Source organism: Gobio gobio (genome assembly GCF_949357685.1).
Source record: "Gobio gobio genome assembly, chromosome: 22".
NCBI lineage: Eukaryota > Metazoa > Chordata > Actinopteri > Cypriniformes > Gobionidae > Gobio > Gobio gobio.
Window position 1 is genome coordinate 44067004 of NC_137118.1, and position 22050 is coordinate 44089053.

Below are 22050 nucleotides of genomic sequence, written 5' to 3' on the forward strand. Positions count from 1 at the left end.
AATTAATTAATTTTACAGTCTGCAGTCGGTCTCAGTATTTGTTTTTACAAAACATTGTACTTCTACAGTTAGAGAATCCAAAATACGCTTATACATTCATATAGTTAAATTTTAACCTAAAATCATGATGATGAAAAAAATAAATATGATATTAATTTGTTTGAGCTGTTGTTCAAGTGTTCCACCTCAAGAGGGCGCGTCGGTACGGCGCGTCGCGCGCTGTGTGTCGCAGCTTTGGTGACGTTTTTCCAACCGACTCCAGAAAACTCTCTCCGCCGCCGCGGCCTAGCGCTCCTGGTCACTCTTTCTCGTCATTTTATTCACTCATGTCCGTCTGTCCGAACCCAAACCGAGCGGGACCCGCTGCCGTATGAGGCGCTGAACACGGGGCTGTCGATTTAAGCGGACTTTTTACCCGGAAACTGAGTGAAAATACAGTAAACAGAGTGAGGGAGAGATGACATCCCGAAGGTGAGAAACAAGCAAAAACAAACCTAATATTGTCCGCGTTTCTCGTTTATTCCGCATTTCTCGACTCTGTCCGGCATCTTATTTTCAAGATAAATTAAAAGAATGTTTGTTTAGAGAGTTTTAAATGTGTAAAGTGCGAAATGAACGTGTTTAAATGTCAGGCAGTTTAATGGTTTAAAGCCAACAGGGCGAGACTGGACGTGTTTTGAGTGTGAAAGAGTCAGTGTAATGAGGAATTACTTTGAATTAACTGATTTTAACACAATAAAAGTATGCTCACTGATCATATTCCATATGTTGATGATGATTGACAGGTCATATTGTAGATTTGACCACAGACTGGGATGGTAAACAGGGACTGTGTTTTGAAGTATGGCTTGACAGTAGTGTGGTGTGAATAACATTTGCCTTTATTTTGCTTATAGTAGTTAATTGATTTGACCTGCTTGTATTAATATTGTTTTCTTTAGATAGATAGATAGATAGATAGATAGATAGATAGATGATAGATTGATAAATATAACGGAAACACTTTAGTTTGGGGTCCAATTCTCACTATTAACTAGTTACTTATTAGCATATATATTACTATGATATATATTGGCTGTTTATTAGTACTTATAAAGCACATATTAATGCCTTATTCTGCATGACCATATTCTACATCCCTTAATCCACTAATACAAAAACTTAAACTACCGTAATAACTATATAACTATTTAAGTAATAACTATATAACTATATAAATAAGCAGTAATTAGGAGTTTATTGAGGAAAATGTTGTAGTTAATAGTCAGAATTGGACCCTAATCTAAAGTGTGACCGATATAATTTCTAAGATTAATAGATGGCTGCATAATTCAACTTGTAAGCAAAAATGAATGCATATGCGGTGGTGACCAACACATAACATAACTTATGTCTGAAACTATTGCATTAGAAACAAAATATGAAAGCAAGTATAAACATATTACAAGCACACATTTCAAAAATACATTTGACACAAAGTTTATATAGCTTGAAGTGATAAGAGAGCAAAAGATCCTGCTGAATATATTTCACTATTCTGAATATTTTATTATGCTTGAGCTGCATACTTTGTTCTGTGGCTTCTGATTGTGAAATATCTTTTTCATATGAATTTTTTTTACTGCTTGTACTTTCATGTTTACTGAAGTATTATTGGCCAAAACGTTCATGTCGTGACGGGCTGTGTTGTGTTTCTGTCGGTAGGTGGTTCCACCCCAACATCACTGGAGTGGAGGCAGAGAACCTTCTACTCACTCGCGGTGTGGACGGCAGTTTCTTGGCCCGTCCCAGCAAAAGCAACCCTGGAGACTTTACACTTTCCGTCAGGTGAGAGGTGACGGACAAACCAGCTTTTAGGCCAGGAATAACAAGTGTTAATTGGAAAATATATATTATGCAATTGACCACACTGTAAAAATATAATGTTAATGTTAAAAGGTGAAAAGCATACATGTAATTTAAGTTAAAAAACGACAGCTGTGCTTGTCAGAAATTCACTGTAAAAAATACTGACCACACCGGTATCCATGCAGGATGGCATAATTGATATAATGTTAATATTAGTGATGCACCGAAATGAAAATTCTGGGCCGAAACCGAAAATTTTGGACGCACTTGGCCGAAAACCGAAACTGAAGCCAAAAATGGCTTTATATATATATATATATATATATATATATATATATATATATATATATATATATATATATATATATATATATATATATATATATATATATATATATATAAATTGCTTGAATTTAATGGATCTGAAATGAAAAAATCACGAACCAATAGAATAATCAAACTTTTATTAAAGGGTTAGTTCACCCAAAAATGAAAATTCTGTCATTAATGACTTACCCTCATGTCGTTCGACACCCGTCAGACCTCCGTTCATCTTCGGAACAGAAATGAAGATATTTTAGTGTAAATCTGATGGCTCTGAAAGGCCTCCATTGGCACAATGGCACTTTACACTCTCAAGACCGTTAAAAGGTACTAAAGACGTCGTTACAAAGTCCATCTCACTACAGTGGTTCTAAAATAACTTTATGAATCGGCGATAATAGTTTTTGTGCGCAAAAAACCCTAAATAACGACTTGCATAGTGATGACGATTTCAAAACAAGGAATCATGAAGCTTCGAAGCGTTATGAATCAGTGAGCTGAATCATGATTCGGATCGCGTGTCAAACCGTGTGAAATTTGGCGATCCAAACTGCTGATTCGACTCGCTGATTCATAACGCTTCGAAGCTTCATGAGGCCGTGTTTTGAAATCGTCATCGCTATGTAAGTCGTTATTTAGGGTTTTTTTGCGTTTTTTAAGGGTCTTGAGAGTGTAAAGTGCCATTGTGCCAATGAAGGCCTTTCAGAGCCATCAGATTTCAACTAAAATATCTTAATTTCTGTTCCGAAGATGAACGGAGGTCTTACGGGTGTCAAACGACATGAGGGTAAGTAATTAATGACAGAATTTTCATTTTTGGGTGAATTAACCCTTTAAGTTACATAACAAAACCTAAAATATTTTTAACAATAAATATAAATAATAATACCAAATAATATTATTCTTCAAGTTTTATGTTCCATCAAATAAAATAGTTTTTTAACAGTTGTGCAAACAAAGATCCACAAATATCTGAATAACTGCACACTAAATCACAGAATGGTTCTCATTAAGAACATGAGATGCTGCACTGAATAGTCTCTCACTGTCTGTCACTGTCACTGGCATTTGGGGGGTAAAATATGTGTTTTTTTTGGCAGGGTTGCCTGCTAAAATTCGCATTCCTGAGTCTAAATATCACATAATTGGGGTCGCTTCAACTCGCGGACATGGAAAAACATCCCGCGGGAAAACCGTGGACTTGGCAACACTGCAATCCACGCAAGCAATGGAAAGCGGCCTTCGTTTGCGCGCCAGTACTCAAGGGGATTGTCGCTTCTGGCAATGGGTAGTTCAGATGGAGACGTCTCTATTTGTTCTCATACCGCTGACATGCTTCATCTTTGATAGGCAGACGCGTCGCGTGATAACAGCTCGACCGTGAGTGAAACCTAAGTGCTTGCGCACAGATGGGAGAGGCGGGTGACATTAATTTTCGGTTTACGTTTTCTGCAAAAAATTTTTTATTTCGGCCCGAAACCGATAATGTCATTTTCGGCCGAACATTTTCGGCGGCCGACATTTCGGTGCACCCCTAGTTAATATACTTCTCTATTGAACTACCAAAATCTGATTTTTGCTGCTTTTTACTACTTTTTTTTCATATGCTAATCAAAACTCTTTATCATTGAAGCATGTTTTATTAGATTATGCTGGTTTTAACCCTGTGAGAAGCCTTTTTTATTCAGTTAACTCTTTTGAAGAAATTTTTAACAAAGTTAAACCTATATAGTTTGTGGTTAAACACATTTTTTTTGTGAAAATCTGAATTTTTCTAATAAAATTTCTTGCCATGAAAATAGCCACAGAAGCTGGCATGGTGTTAAAAACAAACAAACAAACAAACAAACAATTCATACGCTAATCATATTTTATACTAAAATCATAAATTTGACTGTTTTTATAATAAAATTACATAGTCACATTATATATTGTTAAAACATTAAAACATTTTTTTAGCATGTATAGCAAGGTAACTTACAGTTAACAAACAACTGGTTTTTACTGTAGCTAGAGCTGTGCTATTAATCTTTTAAAAAAAAAAAATCATGATCTTGATTTCAAATATCCACGCAATCTCATTCCTAAATGACAACGATTCGCTTGTGTCTATTAAACCTTTGTCAAAATCACACCGGAGAATTCAGATCTGTTTCCGCTGCCACTGAGCAAGAGAGAGCTGTTATCATTCATGTATAAGTATGAAACAGCTCCACAAACAATCTTTGCAACCACACAGTTTCATTATTTCTGTGTTAGAAATATTCATATTATCACAGAAGTTCTGGGATAAAAGTTTATAGTTCTGATATGAACACTGATGTCTAGAGTAGAGATAAAAATAGAGCAAATCACCTTTTGAAAGTGGCGCTTCAAAGAAACGATTGTATCAATTACATCGTTACACCAGTAGGTGGCGACAAGTGACTTAAAAATGTATTTGTCATTGAATCATTATTTAGGAGATGAATGATGGATGAATCAGTGGCCGTTTTTCTCAAAATTAAGTACGCAAACTTCAGACTTGCGTCCTTGTTCGTTCAGACTTGCAAAGTTTGATTCAGGAGATCGAACTTCAGAGGAAGTCTGCAAACGGAACAACAGCGTTCTTGGTAGCGTCACTCAGCTCGCTCTGGCTACTCCGGTTATCTCTGTATGTGTATTTGAGGCTACAATAAAACGAAGTATGCTATAAAAAAACACTCTGCCTCTTTTCGTTTTCATTTAAAAAAAAAAACTTAAACATACTAATCGCCACACAAATTTGTTTAGGCAATTTTATGTTCACTGCATATATTTATAACAAAACGAAATCTAAAACACAACCTTGCCTCTTTTCGTTTACAGTTTAAAAAATATTAAACATATTAAAATGTGGTTCACGCAATAAGTGCATACATGATTATCTTCACTGTAATAAAATTAAATATGACATAAAACACATCCCAGTCTCTTTTTGTTAAATGTCAGTTTTAAAGGAACACGCCGACTTTGGGACTTTATCTTATTCACCGTATCCCCCAGAGTTAGATAAGTCCATACATACCATTCTCATCTCCGTGCCATAACTCTGTCTGACGCACCCACTGCTAGCCTAGCTTAGCACAAAGACTGGAGGTAAATGGCTCCAGCTAGCCTACTGCTCAATAAGTGACAAAATAACACCAACATTTTCCTATTTACATGTGATGTGTATAGTTACTTCGTGTATTAAGACCGACAGAAAATGAAAAGTTGTGATTTTCTAGACTGATATGGCTCGGGACTATTCTCTCATTCCTGCGTAATGATCAAGGAACTTTGTGCCGTACCATGAGTGCAGCGGGCAATGATATTACACAGAGCCTGAAAATAGGCTAACTTCCGTCAACATAACCAACGTGACAACCTGCTTACACAGAGAGCGCTGGGGACTATTTTCAGGTGCTGCGTAATATCATTGCGCGCTGCACTCATGGGACGGCAGCAAAGCTCCTTGATCATTACGTGGAAAAAGTCGGAGTGTTCCTTTAATGATCAAAGAAATAAATGAAACTTCACTTTGCCCTCAGCCAAAACGAATAGCCACGGAACAAATTATAGATTAATGAGACCAAAGATCGCCTGTTAGATCTACACAAGACGAATTATATCTCATGTTTAACCACTACAGAGACATCAGAGCCAGCGGCAGACGACAGAAGGTCTAGCCAAAGAAAAGGCTACCCTTGCCGGGGTTAATGAGCGCTGAGCACCCTTTGGTCGACTGGATCTCACAACTCTGAAAACGGCAGATCAAAATAGGCGCTCTCTTTATAAATCAACCACAGATTTGAGCTTTAAAGTACATCCTCGCCTGAAAAAGTCTTAAAACTACATTTCGTGACACAATAACAGTAGTATTATTAAATTACGTGGGTTTTCTCATCCACTACTCACGCTTGTTGGTTGTTGCGAGATGCATTCTGGGATACCGGTCTGTCTGAAGTCCACACAAGTCACCTCCTTGTGCATCCTCTATAAAAGGGGTGGATCAAGGACACATCCGGGGATTTGAACTGTACTTGGCTAGATGTGAACTTTGAATTGGAACAGTACTTGGGCAGCGACTGATGACGATTCACAAGCCCATGAGAACACAAGTACAGACAAGAACGCATATTGAGAAACCGCCAGTGTTTTTGAAGTATTTATGAGTGAGTCATTGAATCATTCATTCAAACTGTTTTTTTTTTTTTAAATAATTAATTCAGATTAATTAAATATTTAAAATAGACATTTGTCAGAACCTCTAGTAAATCACATGATATTTTGTTTAGTTGTCTGTTCAGAATCATGGGGAATTGTGATCTCAGTTTGAAACAAAAAAAAATTAATTTAACCAGAATCGTGCAGCTCTAACTGTAGCTTTTTTAGTCTTTTTCTGTTCAAATCACATTCTTTACCTTTACAGATACTGACCATACCGGTATCCTTGCAGGATGGCATATTGGTGCCTGTGTATTTTACAACTTTAACTTTAAAGTGATATAATGTTAATATATCTTTTTACAGTAAAATGTAATGATTACCACTATAATGCAGGTGGTAAAACAGAAGTAGAAGAGAAGAATATGTATAGACAGTGCGTAGTGTCATACAAACAAATATAAAACACCATCAGAGTAACACACATGTAACTAAAATAATGCAGTAAACATAAAATAACACAAAATAGAACACAAATCACCCAAATGTACATTACTGATAAATATAATCATATGTGACCTATCGTACAGGGACTTACTTTTTTAGTGGGAATTACTTTTTCACAGTAAATCATACGGTAATTCATAGTTTTTACTTGCAAAAAACATCAATTTGATCGTGATTACACATTATGCGTTGTTAAACCATTTACAACTTTTCACCGTATGTGGCAAAGGTAACCAGTTAACATTTTGCTGTAGCATTTTTACAGTCTTTTTCTGTTAAAATTACAAACATTTTGTACGGTGTACTAGTATAAATCAATTATAAACTGAATTGAAGCTCTTCTCTTCATTAGGCGAAATGGTGCCGTCACCCACATTAAGATCCAAAACACAGGAGACTATTACGACCTGTACGGTGGAGAGAAGTTTGCCACCCTGGCTGAGCTAGTGCAGTATTACATGGAACATCACGGACAGCTGAAAGAGAAAAACGGAGACGTCATTGAGCTGAAATACCCGCTCAACTGTGCCGATCCCACTTCTGAGAGGTGAGCACATCTGTCTGTCCTGCCATGACAACGTGGGCTGATAGCTGTGTTTTATAGGCTTTTTTTATTGCAGTCTGAACCTGAATACCCTGTTGTTTTTTGTTTTATTTTTGCAAGGTGGTTTCATGGTCATCTATCTGGTCGTGAGGCAGAGAAGTTGTTGACAGAGAAGGGCAAGAACGGAAGTTTCCTGGTGAGAGAAAGTCAGAGTCACCCGGGAGATTTTGTGCTGTCTGTACGGACCGGAGATGACAAGACGGACACCAGTGACGGCAAACCCAAAGTCACTCACGTCATGATACGCTGCCAGGTAAAGTTCAGATGCATGACTTGCAGGTGAAATGTTAGTGTGTTTTTTAATTAGAGATTTATTAGAATGATCAACTAGTTGTTCAACACCCAACTAGTCAATTAGTGAGCACAAATAGTGTGGATTTAAACAAATATTTGCTTGTTTATTGAATTTAAAGGGATAGTTCACCCTAAAATTAGAATTTTGTCATCATTTACTCACCCTCAAGTTGTTTCAAACCTGTATGAGTTTCTTTGTTCTGCTGAACACAAAAGAAGATATTTTGAAAATGTTTGTAATAAAGCAGATAGAGCAACCATTGACTACCATAATATTTTTTTCCCTACTATGGTAGTCAATGGTTGCTCTATCTGCTTGGTTACAAACATTCTTCAAAATATCTTCTTTTGTGTTCAGCAGAACAAAGAAACTCATACAGGTTTGAAACAACTTGAGGGTGAGTAAATGATGACAGAATTTTCATTTTTGGGTGAACTATCCCCTTTAAAGATGCATGTTGTTAAATGCTCTCCAAGAAGTTGTTTCTACATTCATTCCTTTAAAGCATTGCTGATTAAAAATACAAATATATTTAATATACATTAATGTTTAATTGTTGTTCTAAATGAGAAAACTGTTTGAATAGTACATTTTTTGGTGCAACTAGCAGTGCAGAAATGACAAGCTTCATCTTTAATCTTAAAGGGATAGTTCACCCAAAAATGAAAATCATTTTTATAATTTATTCACCCTCAAGTTGTTCCAAACCTGTATGAGTTTCTTTCTTCTGTTGAACACAAAAGAAGATATTTTGAAGATTGTTGGTAATCAAACAGTTGAAAGCAACCATTGACTTCCTATTTACCTGTGTTGTGTTATATAAGTTGGCTATTATTTCTATTATCATTTTGTCAGCATGATCTGAAGTATGATGTTGGCGGTGGGGAGAAATTCGACTCACTCACAGACCTGGTGGAGCACTACAAGAAAAACCCTATGGTGGAAACACTTGGGACGGTCCTGCAGCTCAAACAGGTGTGACCATTTAAAGTAAAGATCCATTGAGAATTGTGCGTCAAATTGCTTGTGAGGTTCCTGGTTTGTAAATCACTTTAGACAAAAGCATCTGCTAGAGGAATACACTTGGGTTCATAAGTTCGGGGTCAGCAAGATTTATTTTTTTAAATAAATTAACGCTTTTAATTCAGAGAGGATGCCTTATATTGATCAAAAGTGACAGCAAAGACATTAAAGACACAATATGTAAGATTTTTGTATTAAAATATCCAAAAACCACTAGAACCATGTTATATATTTTGTTGACTTTTGTATTTTTGTTATCCCAAATGTTTCCAAGAATGTTTAAATTAGGGATGCATCGATATGATTTTTTGGGGCCGATACCGATATTTTTCACTTGCCTTCTTATTTGAAATGTTGTCATTAAAATAGTGTTTTGATCATGTTTTAAATCAGCAAGGTTAAAAAAAAAAAAACATTACATTAACTTATAGACTACTAGCTAGTTTATTGCTGCATTAGCAAATCATTTCTGGATCCTTTTAACATGAAATAAACAGTGCTTTTTAAGTAGGTTTAATGTTAAAAAACACTGCATATTTTTCACTGTATGAATTAAATGCATATATTATTATTACATTGAGACGTAACATTAATCCTGTCACAATTACTTTGTTAAACCAAACTTTTATTTTGACGGGTTGCCGTGTGCTTCGAGTTCCTGTGTGTGTGTGTGTGTGTGTGTGTGTGTGTGTGTGTGTGTGTGTGTGTGTGTGTGTGTGTGTGTGTGTGTGTGTGTGTGTGTGTGTGTGTGTGTGTGTGTGTGTGTGTGTGTGTGTGTGTGTGTGTGTGTGTGTGTGTGTGTGTGTGTGTGTGTGTGTGTGTGTGTGTGTGTGTGTGTGTGTGTGTGTGTGTGTGTGTGTGTGTGTGTGTGTGTGTGTTTAAAAATGCTAATGAAGGGACTGGAGATGCATTCATGTCTTCATATTGAGGTGGCAGAGGCTCTCTGTGTGAGAGTGAGAGAGAGAGGTCTCCATTCATTCACAGAGACACAGAAACATGCAGGATTCATATTTATACAGTCTTTTTGCGGCTTAATATTCACAGTCACTAGTATATATCGCGATTTGATTTAAGTGTACACACCAACGTTTTAGTTATTCATCAAAACAAATTCTGTGCATTATATAGTAAATTTCATTTTTATGACTGGATTCTGTCTGCGTTGTCTGCATTGCGGAAATGAATCCTTAAGAAATTTTAGTCAAGAGTAGTGAGCGATTTATTTTTGTTTGTTGATCTTTTGTTGTTTGATAAACATTAAAACACAGACAGCAGTACAGCAGGAATATTACATTATAATCTTGGATTATGCAGCAGACATTATACAGCTCAGTGTCTTCACGCAGCTCATTAATAAACCATTGGTTTGTTATATCGCCCTTTTTCATGCTATAGCCGATATGCCGATGGGTGTAAATTGATCAAAAAACGGCCGATAAAAATATCGGTGGCCGATACATTGGTGCATCCCTAGTTTAAATCCAGAGAAATAGTTTTGTCAATATTGAACTGTTTTCAACATTGATATTAATCAGAAATGTTTCTTGAGCAGCAAATCATCATATTAGAATGATTTCTGAAGGATCATGTGACACTGAAGACTGGAGTAATGATGCTGAAATTGATCACAGGAATAAATTACATTTTAAAATATATTCACATACAAAATAGTTATTTTAAATTGTAATAATATTTGAATTTTTGATTGTATTTTGATCAAATAAATGCAGCCTTGGTGAGCAGAAGTGACTTTCAAAAATGTTACCAACCCCAAACTTTTGAACAGTTGTGTAAACGTACATTCGACATTCCTAATACCAGCCAAATAATACAACTAATGCAGTGTTTTGTTTCCTGCAGCCTCTGAACACGACCCGCATCAATGCAGCAGAGATCGAGAGCCGGGTACGAGAGCTCAGCAAGCTGGCAGAGGCCACAGATAAGGTCAAGCAGGGATTCTGGGAGGAGTTTGAGGTGAGAGCCAATCAGCACCCAGTTTAGCCAATCGATCTGATCCACTGATAAATCAATTAACAGTTTCCCACAGCTTTATTATAAAGGGACGAGTGCAGGGAATCATTTTCAATTCTGTGTCCACAGACGCTTCAGCAGCAGGAGTGCAAACTTCTCTACAGTCGCAAGGAGGGCCAACGGCCAGAAAACAAAAACAAGAATAGATATAAGAACATTCTTCCCTGTAAGTGAACATTATCATCATGCAAATCCCAGAAAACTCTCCGAATGCTGCATGCTGATGGGCCAATAATATTCTTATCTCTGTGCCTCTTCCTCAGTCGACCACACGCGAGTCGTGCTGACCGACGGTGATGCAAATGAACCAGGCTCTGACTACATCAACGCCAACATCATCATGGTAATAAAGGTGCCTTCAAGTCCTGTCAGAATGATTACATATTTATTTGTGTAATAACTTGGTATTTGTGGTCCGCCAGCCTGATAACGAGGCTAAAAGCAACAATTCAAAGGTGAAGCGGAGCTACATCGCCACGCAGGGCTGCCTGCAAAACACCATCAGTGACTTCTGGAGGATGGTGTTTCAGGAGAACTCTCGAGTCATCGTCATGACCACGAAGGAAGTGGAACGGGGAAAGGTGAGCTGTCTCCCAAGGCTTTTACCCATCACATACATTTTCATTGTGGTTCATGAACGGCTAAAACAAATATTTAAATACATGTACACTTTCGAAACTTGAAGTTACTTTCTGAAATTGGGTCTGCATAATTTTTTGGGGGAAAAAAATCTAATTTGTGTTTTTTTTAATCAATTTCTAATGTGATTTTACAATACATTTTTTGAAAAAGCTCCAGGTTTACTGTTCCTGTTTGTAAGGCTGATTATATATCAAAATAATAAAATGATGATACTTTATATTTTTATTATTAAATATAAATATTAACAAAACATAATACAAAATATTACTATTTTAATAATGCTATTACAGATTTACTAACGGCTTGCCCCAGCACACCCTCTTGTGGCATTAAAAGAGACACGCAGTGATAAATTAGCGCTGAAAAGGTGTGGACAGGGTTGTTTTTGTGGCTGAACTTATTGCATATGCATTTATAGAAGTTTACCTTTCAGACGCAAAATTGAGGGGAGGAGAATATTTAAATGAATCACGCAAAGTGATTTACTAAGGTTTGCACTCGTCAGTTTGCTGGTGTTTGCGCCATTTATTTACCGCCCAAAAAAGCATGTGTAAAACCAGATGCTAATTTGCTTTGCTCTTGATAGTTTGTGTTATTATGAAAACGATCCTACTATGTCTGTTCTCTTGAATCGTCAGTAGATCACGCTCAGAACTTTCCATCGACGCATTTATGGATTGCGCACTGTTGTGGCATTTTCTAATCAACTCTGAATAAGAGACAAATCTTAATAATTTAATAAAATGGTTTATTCTTTTGCAAAAGAAGAGTCAACAGTCGTACAGCCATCTGCAGAGCATTGACTGCAAGTCATAACAAAAGTGCAGCTCTTATAGTTGTTTTCAAACAAGGTCACACACAGCCTTCCTCCTGTAAATTTCCACACGAATAACCCCATATGTCTTTCATTCCACATTTAGGTGGACAGTAACCCCTAAGGTCACTTTGCTGGTCCCATTGTCTTTCTGATTTTAACTCCCAGTCCTGCATAGCAAAATATTCTCTTATGTATATAATATTATATGAATATAATTATGAATATCCTTCGTTGATTAAATTTTCCATCACACAGCGACTGAGTGAGCTGGGGACTATTTTCAGGCTCTGTGTAATATCATTGCGCCGCTGCACTCATGGTACGGCACAAAGTTCCTTGATTATTACGCAGGAATGAGAGTATAGTTCCTCGCCATATCGCCCTAGAAAATCACAACTTTTCATTTTCCGTCGGTCTTAGTACACGATGTAACTACACATCACAACATGTAAATAGGAAAATGTTGGCGTTATTTTATCACTTATTGAGGAGTAGGCTAGCTGGAGCCATTTACCTACAGTCTTTGTGCTAAGCTAGGCTAGCGGTGGGTGCGTCAGACAGAGTTATGGCACAGAGATGAGAATGGTATGCATGGACTAATCTAACTCTGGGGGATACGGTGAATAAGCTAAAGTCCCCAAAAGTCTGCTAGTTTAAAAGCGTATTGCTAGTTAAAATTTCAGCCTTTGTGCTGAGCCATTTTACAATTTTGGTTTTTATTTCTAATGAAATGTTCAGCCCAAACTGAATTGTTCTGAGATGTATTGTGTTTTCCTTCACAGAGTAAGTGTGTGAAGTATTGGCCTGACGTGTCCGCGTTGAAGGAGTACGGAGCCATGCGCGTACGGAACGTTAAGGAAACGTCAGCACATGATTACATCCTGCGAGAGCTGAAGCTGTCAAAAGTTGGACAGGTAAAATAAAACTGAAATGGTTACATGACCCATAAACACAAGAGTTTGACTCTAACACCAGTATTCTCGCTGATGTGGTAGGGTAACACTGAGCGCACAGTGTGGCAGTACCATTTCCGCGCATGGCCAGACCACGGTGTGCCCGGAGACCCTGGCGGCGTGCTGGACTTCCTGGAAGAGGTCAAAATGAAGCAGGAGAGCATAACCGGGGCTGGACCCATTGTGGTGCACTGCAGGTTATGAGAACACCATCAAAAACAGACTTCAAACTGATATTAATGACCTCATACAATGCCAGACCAAATATTTTCATCATCAAGCAAGTCTGTTTGTTGGTCATAATCATGCATTTCTGTTTCTCCTACAGTGCTGGGATTGGACGAACAGGAACGTTTATCGTTATTGATATTTTAATAGACATCATCAGAGAAAAGGGTAAAGTCCTTACATCTAGATTGACCATTATATTCTTAATTGAATTGTGCCACACTTCAGCTCTAACCAGAAGTCTGTGTTGCGCAGGAGTGGACTGTGATATTGACGTGCCCAAGACTATCCAGATGGTGCGATCTCAGCGTTCAGGAATGGTACAGACAGAGGCCCAGTATCGGTTCATTTACATGGCCGTTCAGCATTATATTGAGACTCTACAGCGCCGCATAGAGGAGGAGCAGGTGTGTATGACACCGATATTGAGCTTGATCAGTGGTGTTCAAAATAGGCTGATTCTTTTGTCTCTTTCAGAAAAGTAAAATTAAAGGACGCGAGTACACCAACATCAAGTATTCTCTCTCTGACCTGACTGGAGGAGATCAGAGCCCTCTGCCACCGTGCACACCAACGCCAACCTGTGCCGAGTGAGAACACGCATACATGTCACACAAAACCTCACACTATAGACAATTTTATAGACATATATACAAATCCTTCAGAATTTAGATATTAAGATATCTCTCTTACTCTCTGTGGTCATTAAAAATCCCATGGCACTTCTCGTAAAGAGTAGTTTCCTGGTCAAATTCCCTCCATTGGCCCTTACCAATCATGGCCTCCTAATAATCCCCAGCCATTGAATTGGCTTTATCACCCTCTCTCCTCTCCACCAATAGCTGGTGTGTGGTGAGCGCACTGGCGCCGTTGTACTGTGGCTGCCGTCGCATCATCCAAGTGGATGCTGAACACTGGTGGTGGTTGAGGAGAGACCCCTGACATAGTTGTAAAGCGCTTTGGGTGTACAGTAGTACATATGAAAGTGCTATATTCATTCATTCATCTATTGTAATTGAAATCTACTGATGCAAATAGATAAAGTGTAAAATGTGTATTTTGGATGTTTTCCTTCCACTAGTCTGAAAGAAAAAGAAAACAAAATAGACTCAAAATAGCCCAAAATCTCAAAATTGACCAGTGCATGAAAATTGGCCAGAAGATTACGCCATCAAATCTTTTTTAATAAAAAAATATATATTACAAATGAATTGTTTAAAACAGGGGTCTCAAACTCACGGCCCGCAGGATGATATTTTGTGGCCCCCTTCTTGACATCAAAGTTTAGTGTTAGTGCGGCTCGCGCGTTGCTCTGAAAAGCACCTTTTTGCTGAATCGTTGCGTGTGCAGCGCTTGCCGCGCTTGCCGCGCTTGCCACTCTTGCTGCCTCTTTTTTGTGTGTGTGTGTGTGTGTGTGTGTGTGAGAGAGAGAGAGAGAGAGAGAGTTGGCTCGCCCCTCCCTCATGCAGTATAATTGGTTGACACCGCGTGATTGACAGGAACAGAAGAACGAAGCTGATCAGACAGTCGAAACGAATGTGGTCTAACAGCGCTCATCAATGTCAAAATGATTGAGATGGCCAATCAAATCAAAGTAGGCGGGGTTTACGTTCTCTTTTGGCTCGTGCACACTGCACAGTCTTCACACACAGACGAGCACGTCAAACTATCGCTTAATGCCGTTGCTGAGAGAGACTCTATTCTTTCTGGTGAAATCACAAAACAAAATGCAAACGTGTCCATGGTCTTATTATACAATCATTGATGAACATCTTTGAAAAACTATATGAGAGCAGATTAGAACCCGAAACCTTTGATACGGTTGACAAAAATTCTACCACCAGACCACACGGGAATCCGTAAGTAAATTGCGGATCTATGTATTTATTCACTCACTCATGCAAAGAATATTGGGACTAATAATATATTTGACGCAAATATTGTTTACAAATAGTCCCAAAAAGATTATTTCCCAACTAGAATTAGACCTAGAATTTTGCTCCCTGTTCTGTTTGACCTGGTTACGGCCTTGCTGTGAATTAGTCTATTATTTAAAATTAAATTAAAATCATTCATTATTTCATATTACATGATTAAATTTCTATAGGCTATATTTAGTTCAATTTCAGAGGAACAGTTCATGTTCAGAAGAAACATTCATGTTGAAGAACTGTTAATAAAAAGATTGAGAAGATTGGATCAGTTGTGCTACTTTTTTTTTGGAATACTTGAAACACTTTTTGTCACATAAATTATGTGTAATACTTGATGCCGCCCAGCCTGACCCAGAGTCTACCTCCAGCGGCCCACGGGTAAAATGAGTCTGAGACCCCTGGTTTAAAATAAGACTAGTAACATGCAGTAAGACAGCACATGGTGTCAGCATTGATTTAATGCCAACTGTAAGCTGGAAACTCCCATTATGCCTGGTAACAATGTATAGAGGTACCTGATGTCTGTGTTTTTTTACAGTTTGAGGGACGACAGCTCTCGAGTCTATGAGAATGTGGGTCTGATGCAACAGCAAAAGAGTCACAGATGAGACTCGGACTTCAACTCTGTCCAAATAACAGGTATGAAGGCTCATTCTTCACCACAACACATCACCGCATGTCAGAGTCCTGCACGGGTCCGATTTTGAAAACCCGCACCCGCCCGTACCCGCAGTGCTTAAACCCGCATCCGACCCGTTTTCCGACAACAGCACTAATTAAAATCTGCACCCGACCCGGCCCGCTTAAAATAGAACCGACACCCGACCCGCACCCGCAATAAAATCAGTTTAGCATATCACATTATTGACACACTTACAAAAATGTTTATTGCCAGCATACAGAAGTTATTACACGACCATTAACACAAGGACAACTTCTGCCGGGAGCTTAACGTGGCTTAATGTACTGTTATTAAGAGACCAAACTCAGTAAACATAATACTAATAACGTATACTATGTACAAAAAATCAGATGAGCCCAGAATATATGAACGCAACGCGTATAATTACACGTTAAACGTATTCCTACCATAGAAAACCATTATAAAAAAACACTTAACGTGGCTTAATGTAGGCCTACTAAGACAGTGTTATTAAGAGACCAAACTCAGGAAATATAACACAAATACTGTTCGATAGAACTGCTTGTGCTTGGTTTGTTACCACAGTTATCTGCGTGCTTCCTCAGCGATGAAGTTCCACATTTGCGGCTATCTTTTCTTAAACTCCTCATGATTCATCTTGACGGCTGCAGTGCAGGCAGAGCGCGCGCGGTTGTGATTCTTCTGTGAGGGCACGCGTGCGCCGCGCGGCCACAGATGAACTGATATGGATTTGAAATTATTTTATCAACTTGGAATACAGGCAAGGCATATTTTTGTATTTTTAGGAACACATCTACAATATACATGCATATATTGTTTATATATAGGCCTATATTCGTTTGCACGTGACTGTTTAAAAACCGTGTTTAGACCCGTGTTTCTCCCTTGTCCGACCCGACCCGCACCCTCATCCGACACAGTAGGATGTTTTTCACCCGTTTCAGCAAAATTTGCGGGTCACCCGTCGGGTACCCCTTGGTTACCCGCACCCGTGCAGGACTCTGCCGTATGTTCAGTCCCAGTCAACAGTTGCTTTAGCTGCTGTTTCTGGGTATTTCAAACCTTTACATTTGTTTTGCGTAGTTTAGAGCAGGAGTTCTCAGCTCTGGCCCACAAGATCCACTTTTCTGCAGAGTTTTGCTCCAACCCTAATCAAACACACCTGAACAAGCTAATCAAGGTAGTCAGATTTACTAGGAAACCTACTGGCAGGTGAGTTTGATCAAGGTTTTAGCTAAACTCTGCAGGAAAGTGGACCTCAAGGGCCTGGTTTAGAGACCTATTCACATCATGAAATTAAAATGACTCTCGATTCAACCAAAAGTTGGCATGCGCAAAACCAGTTTCATCATTTTCTGAGAAGTTTAGCAACCATCTCTACTTGGGTCCTATAGATTTAATGACTTAACATAAGCCATATTTGGACAGGACTAGTTTTCCTGGGAGAGAAATTTGTAGTTCACCAGCGTATTTCGTGATTTTTAATCCCGTGTTTTTCTCACACAACCTCAGAAACAATTCCAGAGAAAATTACCAACTGTTTTTCTGCAAACTCGATGGTCCTCTGAGAAATCGTATCCCGTCTGAATGTGAATGTTTGTGATTACTGATGTAAATAATATTTATTTTTAACTGCCTTAGCTACTGTTTGTGCACCAATCTTCTGTATGCTTTAATTTCAATATGGATGGTATCAGATTATTAATTATAAACTGCTTCTATAAACTGTGAAGTTTAAAGTGCCTCTTATGTTTTTTATAATATCTTTTTCATGTAGTGTGTAATATAGCTGTTTGTCAATGTAAAAGGTCTGCAAAGTTTCAAAGATAAATTGAGTTATTGTCTCCCAAAAGAAAGAAGTGAATCTGAACTGAACTGAAACAAGTCGTCAGTAATTCCATTCTCACTTCCTGCTCAAACCTATGTAGGTTTGTAACAAATTTGCAAAATGCCATAAGATGCTGTTTTCTGTGCTGTGAATGCAAATTCATATTACATGCAACTTCCAAAGGATGAGACTTGCACTGGAATTGATTCAGGAAAACCGATGCCATCATTACTGTTCGAATCACTGTGTATCAAGTGCTGAGGAAGATATGCTAATTGTGTTTGGTTTCCAACATGCACTAGACCAATCAAAACAGACTGGGGCGTCTGACCAATCAGAGCAGAGTAGACCAATCAAAACAGACTGGGCCATCTGACCAATCAGAGTAGAGTAGACCAATCACAACAGACTGGGCCGTCTGACCAATCAGAGCAGAGTAGACCAATCAAAACAGACTGGGCCATCTGACCAATCAGAGTAGAGTAGACCAATCACAACAGACTGGGCCGTCTGACCAATCAGAGCAGAGTAGACCAATCACAACACACTGGGCCGTTTGACCAATCAGAGCAAAGGAGGCTCGTGGAAAGGAGAAGTTTAGAGAGAGTGGATCAAACAGTTTCAGACACTGAGAGAAAAGAGCTGATGCTGCAATGTATATTATGAGAGAATAAAATGTTTTTTGACCTTGGCTGCATGTAAACCTATTGTACAAGACCTCCAAAACAAAATTAGGACAAAAGCATAATAGGGGCTCTTTAAATAGGGTTTGTATAATACATTTTTTATCAATAAATGTATAATTAAAAGACATAAATCATACGTGATACACGCAAGAACAGCATATGACCTTCTGTAATGCCCACATCTACAAAACACACTCCAACCTCTGTAATAAACGCATAGATGATGTTGAATTGGTACATGAAACCAAGTAAAAGTAGTTGGGTGAAAAGATCTGTACTCAAACATTGTTTAGTAAACTACCCCCGTCCGGATAGAGCTAAAGGTCAACAATATTAGCTGCTCTGTGTCTGTCTGCAATGTCGATTTCCAAAGAGAGACTTTTTAGTGTGTGTTGTGGCCCAATACAGTGCTGTGTGTGTGATCTGTCTTTTTCTTATTCCCAGACAGGAATTGCTTTTGTTGTTGCCAGACGCTCCTGAAAACCTGAGAAGTGATCACGACTAAACGGAGAGACGACAAAAAAGACAAAAAAATTAAGGGAAAAAAAAGAAGAAAAAAAAAATCCAGAGACCGGTCCACATGAGCTCAGAGACATGCGGATGGAGTGAATTTCATTTCTCCTTCCAGCTACGTAGCCTTTTAACCCCACACTAAGAAACCACTGTGACGATCATGAAGCCTTATACTGAATAAACCCAAAACAGCCCCTGCAAAATCATGTTTTTTTGGGTGTGGAGTTTTCTGAAATCAATTCAGGCTACATTTAGCGCTTGTGGGAAAAGCTTTTGCCATTACGTTCAGCTCTTACGTCTTGCCTTTTTTTTTTCTCTCTCTTTCTGGAAAGCATTAAGTGTGATATTCTAACAGAAAAAGGACACTCATCACATGCACCTTTACTAAAATAATTGGGAACAGAAGCGATTCTCAGCAAAGGAAAGGGATGCTCTACATCTTCACAACACACTTCATCCATTTTATATGCAGTGAAAAAGGCCCAATACCTAATCTCCATCTTTGTGCTTGTGCTAAATTCCGACGGGAGGATCCGAATCATTCTAGGCCATTTTCACATCCTCTGCCTTCAGTTTAAGCCCAGTGTCCTTAAGACTTTGCTCCGAACAGCAGGAGAACTTCAGCCCAGATGGGTCGGAAAACCCTCGGTTTGCCTTTTTGTCCCATTGGAGAGCGACATCCTGATTCTGAGGGAATCTTTTCCGTGGGACACTGGCTTGTTTGTGTTACTGAATTATTGTTCTGCTGCGTCAGGCCACCCAGCAGCTGCTTTCGCTTGGCTGCGAAACCTGTTTCTTATCATTTTTGTTTTTTTTAATGATATTTTGCTGTTTTTTTAAAAACAAAGGAATTGCTTATTTACGTCAAATCACCGAATGAACTTAATTTCCAAATCACTGTTTTAAAAGTGACTGCGTATTTGTAACCCTGATGGTGTCTAGCTTGTAAAGAGCAGTGGATGTGATCAAGGGTTTTAAAGTGTTATTTAGACCTTCTATGATGGACAAACTTGACTTTTGGATGAGTTGTTTTTTGCCAGGTCACATTGCCTTCATTTTCTCTTTCCTAGTTTTAACACTTTAATCTTGGCTTGCTTCACTAAACCAAACTCTCATCCATCTAATGTTGCTTGTTGTGTTCAACGTCTTTTGTTTAATTAACATTTTCCTCATGATTGGTCAGCAACATCGTTGTCTTCAGTGTCTTGTGCTCCGTTACGTTCACATTATTTGGCCTTGACTTCTTTTTTAGCTTTCTTTATCTTGAATGTTGATTCCTTACACATTTAAAATGCAAAAGGCGGTGCTCTTTGAGTTGGTTTTCTCAGCCCGTCACGTATCTGGCGTCCTGTAGTGTGCGTATTGTCCTGAAGTGTCTGTTAGTATCTTAAAAATACTGCTGTTTGTTTGCCTTTTTGGAGTCCGGTCTTCTGTTTCAGCCATGCTTTTCTTTTCTTTTCTCGCTTATGATGTAAACATTACACACATTTGTGTGTGTGTGTGTGTCTGTGACCAACATCTTTCTTTTCGTTCTTTTGAAACAAACAAACAAAAAAAGTCCCAGTCCTCTTCGCTCCACGGAAAGCATTACGGTCCAAAGCAACTAATGTGAATTTTTGTCATCGTGAAGAGAAACGGTTGTGGAACTCAATGCAAACTATATTTTTTAAACTTGTATATTGTACATGAATATCTTGTAGAGGAGAATGTACTTACTAAACATGTAATTGCCATTAAGATATACTGTATGTTTAACCCAGCAGCATTTCTTCTCGTGCCAGACGGTGAGCCTTACAGAAGCTAATAGGGTTGATCGTGTTGTTCGGCTATCAATGCAATTAACCAACATGAACTCCTTGATAACAATAAACAAGAAGCTCACATCTTCATGGTTGAGTCCTGTGCAATTGATGGATGCATGGATGAATTTGATGTTGGTTGGCAGATTTAGTTTTTCTTCCTTTGAGACTTCCACTTCATCCGTCATTGCTGTTTTTGACAAACATGACCAACAGGTAATACTCTGCCTTCGTAATGTAGATGTTGCATGGCCGCTTTCTGGCAAATCTCACATTAAATGCAATAGGATGGTCAAATGCAATGGACTGAAGCTAATAGGTTTTGTTGTGCTGGACTCTATTTTTGTGTTGCGCAGCTGGCTGAGCGTGGTGGAGATCGTGCAGCTGTTTCTCTGCAGGGCTGTGGACGAAACACATGACAGCAGATCTGGATTTCACTGGCAAGCCACATGGAATCGAGGTGAATCTGCTCACAATAACCAAGAGGAAAAACTCAAAGTTGGGAATATAGATAAGCACATAAGAGAGAAAAATTGGTTGCACTTTATTTTACAGTACGTGCATGTACAGTGTACTTGCCTAAGAAAGGTAACTACAGGGGTTAAGGTTAGGTTTAGGGGTAGGTTCAGGGCTAGTACCTAGTTATTACCCAGCTATTGCAATTTATATAATAAGTACATATACTGTCAAATAAAGTGCTACAGAAAATTACATGAGATGTTTGTTGTATAAAATCTAGCTTGCTTCATAGTTTTCACATGAACGGACGTCTGGAAGGGAAAAAAAACAAGGCTTTCCTCTGCTGCCCGCCAGTTATTTTTACCAGGTTTGTATAAGTGATACATTAAGATGTAGTAGTTAAGATGAATGTATTAAGACCATAGACTGTAAAAAAATATGGATGTAGTATCCGTGATGTCACCCATTGGATTCTGAAGAGCAGTTTTGAAGTGTAAAGTAGGGACGAGCTGGCCGTCGCCATCACTCCCGGATAATAGAAAATGGGCAAAGAGGCGGGACGTGGGCGGAGCTGAGGTGACGTGATGACTAACAGACAGCAGACAAACGGCTATACACCTGTCACTCAAAGTGGCCACGCCCTTAATTATGCAGAACTTTGAGGCTTTATATAATGTAAACGAATGAGTTATAAAAAAATTCACCCCCTCACAGTCGTCATGACGGGC

The 22050-nt window shown here is 38.5% G+C and overlaps 1 protein-coding gene across 1 annotated transcript; it reads left to right on the forward strand.

The window, feature by feature from the left end:
• The first annotated feature begins 209 nt into the window (after positions 1-209).
• ptpn11a (protein tyrosine phosphatase non-receptor type 11a) lies at positions 210-20952 on the forward strand. The gene is made up of 16 exons (XM_079804151.1): positions 210-471; positions 1705-1827; positions 7199-7393; positions 7511-7703; positions 8601-8720; positions 10629-10742; positions 10869-10965; positions 11063-11142; positions 11222-11380; positions 13041-13172; positions 13254-13408; positions 13540-13607; positions 13695-13846; positions 13917-14029; positions 15912-16012; positions 18996-20952. The coding sequence occupies exons 1-15, from the start codon at positions 458-460 to the stop codon at positions 15979-15981; spliced, it is 1785 nt and encodes a 594-aa protein (XP_079660277.1). The 5' UTR covers positions 210-457; the 3' UTR covers positions 15982-16012; positions 18996-20952.
• Positions 20953-22050: the final 1098 nt, after the last annotated feature.